This window comes from Copadichromis virginalis, linkage group LG10, assembly GCF_057382275.1.
Source record: "Copadichromis virginalis isolate Kocher_CV1m ecotype Utaka linkage group LG10, C_Virginalis_male_GT1.1, whole genome shotgun sequence".
NCBI lineage: Eukaryota > Metazoa > Chordata > Actinopteri > Cichliformes > Cichlidae > Copadichromis > Copadichromis virginalis.
The window spans coordinates 18,651,050-18,657,885 of NC_140627.1; the positions used below are offsets into that span (position 1 = coordinate 18,651,050).

The 6,836-nt window shown below is 44.9% G+C and overlaps 1 protein-coding gene across 18 annotated transcripts in view; it reads right to left on the reverse strand.

Annotated features, from left to right (window-relative positions):
• nbeaa (neurobeachin a) overlaps nucleotides 1-5,545 on the reverse strand; it is a 98,724-nt gene extending 93,179 nt beyond the window's left edge. For 17 of the 18 annotated variants that reach the window (XM_085470426.1, XM_085470415.1, XM_085470425.1 and 14 more), the window contains exon 1: nucleotides 4,861-5,544. In XM_085470426.1, the coding sequence (XP_085326552.1) occupies nucleotides 4,861-5,178 (318 nt within the window). In that variant the 5' untranslated portion in view covers nucleotides 5,179-5,544. Of the gene's footprint in view, nucleotides 1-4,860 lie in introns of all 18 variants that reach the window. The other variant, XM_085470423.1, reaches the window with a different exon arrangement.
• Between the last annotated feature and the right edge of the window lie 1,291 nt (nucleotides 5,546-6,836).

Genomic DNA, 6,836 nt, shown 5'->3' on the forward strand with positions numbered 1-6,836 from the left:
CCGCATTTTGTTCTTTTCTTTTTTAAAGTACAAGATGAGCATCCTTCCACATCATCGTTTTCTTCCTGGCTTTCATGCTCCCTGTCAGGACAACCCAGCTGTGTGATAGATAGCAAAGTCATCCATGACCTTGCAGCAGAAGCCACACCTTCTGTCCTCTAGCTCTTCCTTACATAGGGGTGTGTGTGTGTGTGTGTGTGTGTGTGTGTGTGTGTGTGTGTGTGTGTGTGTGTGTGTGTGTGTGTATATATATATATATATATATATATATATATATATTTTGTATACTCATTTAGGGAAACAAAATAAGAGAGCGTTCATGCAGTGTTTTTGTCCAGCACTGTTTACATCGTTAGCTAACGCTGCTTACTGCCTGTGGACCCTAGGCACAAACTGGCAACCGTAAGCTTCTCTGCAGCTTTACAGCAGCTAATCTTTCCCAAAAATAACCACCTCAATATCATCTTGCAGAAGATGGGAAAACAGTTTTTGAAAAAACAAAGTGGAGCTGGCAGATTTAAAACATATGTGTGCATATCAGACAATATACATACCAATACTTATATTATATGACAGTCCAATATGGGCCAGCAGTACTGAACGGTTAAAAAAAACAACAACTTTCAATCAGATCTTTGTCTTTGTGTCTTTAAAACTACTCACTATACTCAAAAGTCCATTTAAACCACGCTAGCAAGAGAGCACATGATTTAAATGACTGTTCAAGTCTGTTAGCTGATGCTTGTTAATACGCTCATCTCCACGGTTGTGCGAGCACCAGATGACGCATTGTTATTCCACCGCGAGGCCATGCAAGAAGATCACAGTGCTGCAGGGAAATAGTTAACCTATGCCCTAGGTATGCAGCCATGGGGCACCCTTGAAAAACGGTTCATTTAAACTGAGTTTTGTGCTGATGTCTCAAACCACCTCAGGGCAAAGTACAATGGCACAAAATGCATCTTGAAAATGGGTGACCTATTCCTTTACAAATCCATGAAGCATAAATCAGCATGCCAGAGTCGCAGCGCACCAGACAGAGATTCAAAGACACAGAGCGAGTCTCTGTGATGCATTTGTTCCTCCATTTATAACCTCGATGAATGGATTGAAGTGTGCCTGCATTCACCTCGGTGTATTTTTATAATCAGGATGTGTCTGACTTGGTGTGCTGTGCCGAGTCTCGCTCTGCCGGCTGAGGACTCAGGATCAGGTGACCTTGGTGATTGTGGAACGTGTGGACAAGAATAATGAGACGTTTGCTAACAGAGAGTCAGTGGGACCACTGAGGAGGCTCAGGTGGGGATTGACACTGCCAGAAGATATTGCATCTGACCGAGGAGGATGGCAAAGGAGGAAAGGAAAAGCAAAGAAGGTGGCATAAAAACTAAGAGTGAGCCAGAGTGTGTCACCAATCATTTTCTATCCCAGATAAACACGCCGTTTTGATCCCAAAAAAAGCATTACAACTAGATAAAGCCGCCTATAAATAAGCCCAGCTGGTGCTGTACTGAGGCAGAGGGACTGACAGTATTGCCTGTAGATGCATTTGAAATATATGTCTCAGTTCTTCAAACAAAGAATAGATATGACAGTACGGTTCAGACAGATAAGTCACACATCAACACTCTTCTCTCTGTCAACAAAAATTGCTTCTCACCTGGCTTTCTTCCACCAGCATCACAACGTGTCACACAAATAACCAGCGACTGGGTGGAAGAAGTGGCTGAACATTAACTGGAAAGATTTTAGGGTTAAAATCTACAGAACAAACAGTGCAGTGAGGCAAACGACAGGAAGTTCTTGGAAGGGGAAAACTCAACTGTGAAATGGGCCCAATCAAACAGACTGAAGTATCCCATCGTGGAGAGGGCTGCCCATAAGAGTGGTGCCTAAACTTTAAATTACTGCAACACCAGCTGAATATTTCCAGGTCAGCTGAAGAGATCTGGGTTCCCAGTTTTTCTTGGGACCTAAAAATGTAAAACTACTCAGTAATTCTTAAGGATAGAAAAAAAAAGCAAAAGATTAAATGAACGTCTGAAAAAATAAATCTGCTTACTGCTCCCCTCCCCTATTAATCATCTTATGATCCCTCGGAAAGGGCCTCAACTCCCAGACTGAGAACCAATGATCTGTAAAATCTACATTAGGCAGTTTGATGTACATCTACTTACCTACAGAAAGGTGACAAATTTAAGAGAAAGACTGAATAAATTAGAACACAAACACATCCATCATAGATGCCTCCACATAGGGCTCAGCGAGGTATGAAAATCACATGCTATGGACTTAACAATTGCCAGATTTCAAGTCAATCTTAACCCCAATGGGAGATACAATAAGTAAAAAAGTAACTCATCGCCTGTTCTGTACTTTAAGATATATTAAGCACATAAACAGGAGACTGACAAAGGCAGCTAGAGAGAGAGGGAGAGCAAAGAAACGCTGTGGAAGAGTGCTGTGTGAGAAGTCCGGAAGTGCAGAGCAACACCAGGTGGTGGAGCGTCTGGATGCAGGCAATCAAAGACCGGTGTTGCCTTGACAACTGTGATGCCTTGTTGATGATAATTGCTGAGCACCTTGCTGTCAGCACCCCCCCACACCTAGTGAAGGTCTATTAGTCTATGTGTGTGGACTTATTAAAAGATTAAGAATAAACAAGGGCAGCACTGAAGTGTTCGGGCTCAAAGTTGATTTCTCGACTGTTCTTCTCTTTCTTTCTACACAGTTTCATGTCGCCGTACAGACCAAGGAGCATATCTGATACAGCAGACAGGCCCATCTGTTCACTCCAGCCGCAGTGGGATCTGATCAATAAAGCCCCGGTGGAGGAGAATGTGGCTGCTGTGGTCTCCCACACTGATTGGAATAATGGATCAGCTTTTGGGTCACAGTGGACTCATTGTACCAGCAGCATGACCACTGAGGTTTCCTGCCTCCACACCTCTTTGTTTCAACTCTTTTAATTAAGGAGCTGGGCAGCCGAATTCCCTAACAGGCTTAGCTATTGGCAGCCTTGCAACCAGAACTGATTGTTCAATTCAGGATTTAGCAAGTAAAGCTTTGTATGACCAACACACGCTGCTTTAATTTGTCAGCGTGTCGGGCCTAATGCAACACTTGCAAATAAACATTAAGGCCTTAAAAGCGGGTTATTTACAGAAAATGATGCAGAGTGCATTTCAGCTGAATGCTCTGATGGGCTTTCACTGATCTGATGTGGACCAGTCCTGTCCTCTTCCGCTGCATCAGCTGGTGATTTTCTGAGCACATAGCCACTGCAGCATCCTACCACCTCCTCCTCCTCCACTCTCTCTTCTCCTCCCCCACCCTCCCTCAACCCCTCTCCACCTGCTTTTAAATGCATGGCGCTGCCCTGCCAACCTAGTCTATGCAGGCAGCATCACTCCTCTCAGTCCCTCCAGAGTGAAGGAGGAGGCTGTGGAACAGGATGGATGGTTATCAGCTTGTGCAACCCGGGGGGTTGTAAAAGAAGGAGACAAGATTGGAGTGAGCCAGCGAAAGCCCCTCTGCACTTCCCCGTAGTACCAATAATCGATTGGGGAGATGAGAGGCGACCTGAATCAGAATGGCTCACCACAGTCTGACTGAGATCAAACTGGTTTGGCTCAACTGTAGGCTGTCCTGCTCCAAGCATCCAGTGAGTTAACAGGCCGTCAGACTCGCTGCACTGTAATCGGGTAAAAAATTCATTATCAAGTCATTATTATTCTACCTTCAAAAGAAAATCAATAATGATCAGACCCCCTCCTCCTCTTCTCCATGCTAGATGCATGTAATATCATGCAGCACACGCCATCGCCTGATAGATGAAGGAGGGGGACACAGCCAACGCGCACACGTCCTATACCTCCCCCCAAAAGCATTAGTCTTCCAGACCTACATCGGCTGTACATTTTGCTCATCTGTTTCGTAACAGTACACACCAGTCATGGGGGAAAAAAGAAGAAAAAAAACCCAGCTGGATTAAATCCTCTGATCTAGGCCCTGCATCGCCGACACAAGCCTCCGATGGAGGGGTAAAGATGGAAGAGGGGTGGAAACGTATATGTGCTCCAGAAATAATGGCTGCTTGAAGCAGAGTAATATAAACCATTAACAGCTCCAAAGCCACCTATACACAAACGTATATGTGACTCCTTTGGGCTCGGGATGCAGGGCCCTGCCTCCAACAATAGGCCTGTGCATAATTTTGACCCATTCTCATACACACACACACACATATGTCGATGGTAGCATAATGCTAGTCGGCCTTTGTCCGCGTTGGATCTGTTTGTTTTTGTGCTGCCAGGACGTGCACACATGCATGATTTTGCCCGTTTAGGGACACGAATGGAGTACGTTGTAGGGGTCCTGATGTTGTGCGCAACATTAAAACCACTCGCGGCTTGTTACAATCTGCCTATGCATCACTTCAGGGTACATATCGGGGTCAGGAGAATAGCCTGCATAGACTTTTTCAGTATCCCCCACAGTTTGACTGCGAATGTCTCCGGTTGTTGTAGCTACCGCAAACGGGTCATTTAGTCAACAATGGCCGGTGATTAGACTACCCTCAGAGCCTCGGTGGGGTCACATGCTTCATTCAACTTCTCTGGTCTTAAATATAACACACTATTATTTCTTACAGCGGCCTTGTTTCATCTAAAGGAAATAAAAGAGAAATATCAACCACCTCTCGAACAAACAAATGACATCATCCCCTGAAAGCCACACAACCAGGAGAGAGCGAAGCATCGTAAATAAAACATAGCGGGTTGGGGCGCAGCGACTGTGCTGTGCTCTATGGCTTCCTTTCAGCGTTTTCCAGGACTGCTCGGTCCTGCTCCCACTCACCAGGTTCAGCACCGTCTCCACGATGTCCCTGTTGCTAACCTCCCCGACCTGGATCAGGCCCACCAGCACGGCAAATTTCATCTGGATATTCCTTATCGGAACAGCGGGGTTGATCACCCCAGCCGGGAGGACCATAGAGCCGGCTGCAGACACCATCCTTTCCCCGGTGGTGCCGGAGCCAGAGCCCGCGGCGACCTGCTGCTGCGGTGGCGGCGGCTGCTGCGTGGAGGAGCCCGCCGGAGGATGGGACTCTCGGTCCGTGTCCGTGAGCGAAGAAGCAGAGCCCGGTGGTACTGAAACCGGCTTCTCGCTCGACATTTCCCCTCGGAAACAGGGAGGAGAGGAGCGGTCGCCGCTGTCCCTCACACCTGCTCTACAAGCTCGGGCGTCTGCTGCTGCCGCCGAACAAAAACCATCCACTGCGCAGGTGAAACAAGGGGGAGCGGCGTTTGAAAAACTCTGGAAATTCACCCTATCCACCTGAAAATGTGTAGGGACTCATAGGTGTAGGAGAAAAAAATGATGGAAGCTTGACAGGAATGGAAACCTACGCTTCTCTCGCTTTCTCTCCTCTTTCTGTCTCTCCTCTCTCGCTCTCTCTCTCATTGGCAGGTTGCAGTCAGTGCGGTCGTGGAGGAGACAGCGCCATGTTAACGCCCCCTGTCTGCGGTAGCGCGCTTAAGCCGCGCGTGCGCAGTGTGGGGATTTCTGGGAGGGTGCTGAAGCGGAATAACATGGAGCCATCCATGCATGGGTTCACACAGAACACAGCACAGTCGAAACAACTGTGTGTTATTGTGAGTTTTAAAAATATATATAATATATAAATATTGTTTTACTTGTAAATATTTAATAGTGCGAGGGTGCGAACATGGATTAATGATGGAACTTTCATTACATTTCTTTAAGTAGCAGAAATAGGCTGGGTCAACCTCCACAGATGTATTTTGGGTGTAGTGCAGGGGTAAATCCAGATGGAGTTTAGGGCGCTTGGTTTCCAGACAGAGGCTGTTTATATATTCAGAAGCCATCCATTTGTCCCACTTACCTCTGTCCCCCAGTTCAGCTCTGGTGCCTTTGTTTATCCATTATTTATCCACTATTGTTCTCCTGACACTAATCTGTTCTTGTGTGATTTTCTCATTTTCCCCGTTTTTTTTTATGTCGTCATCAACTGTCTTCCCCTTCAAGAAATTAATTTTGTCTTTTCACTTTCACACTTTCCTTACCTCATCACCTCTCCATCCTTATTTTGCCTTCTGGTTTGCAAAGCGTGTTCCTTACTATACTGCCTAACTTAAAATAATAATAATAATAATAATAATAATAATAATAATAATACGGGTAATTGTTCTGATATCTTTGTATGACAGGAAATAAAGTAAAAAACCTTCTATTTTCACTTCTCTGTTTTTGTATCCCTTCTGGCTGAAACTAACAGAATGTGCAAATATTTGCCTGGAGATGTGTTTACAAGCAGTTGCCATGGAAACTGTTTTTCGTAATTGTACGTGGATTATCTTAAAATAATATAACATAATGTGTGTATGTGAGTGTGTGTGTATGGGGGGGCATTTAATTATGCATTAAATTAACATATATGACGGGTATTGCATACAATAATACAATATCTCAGCTGTCACATGGCCCATGTGTTGGTGATCTACTCAGGTTCAGGTGTGTTTATGAGAGAGGAACTAAAAACCTGAGCAGTAATAGAAGTGAATGTGTTTTGTGTCAAATTCAAAATGTTTTATAGGCTATATGTCTTCCATGGCTTCATTGTGTTTATGGCTCCTTCATAAGCTATAGTTATGACTTGATCCTTTATGAATCTTACCCTATATGATCATAGTGTATATCTGTATTTCTGTAACTCCTCCTAAACATGTCTGGATGAAACGTAATACTTAAGCTGCCTAGAGTACCAGGTAGTGCTGTGTAATACTGCATTCTTTTATATCTGTCGTATAATG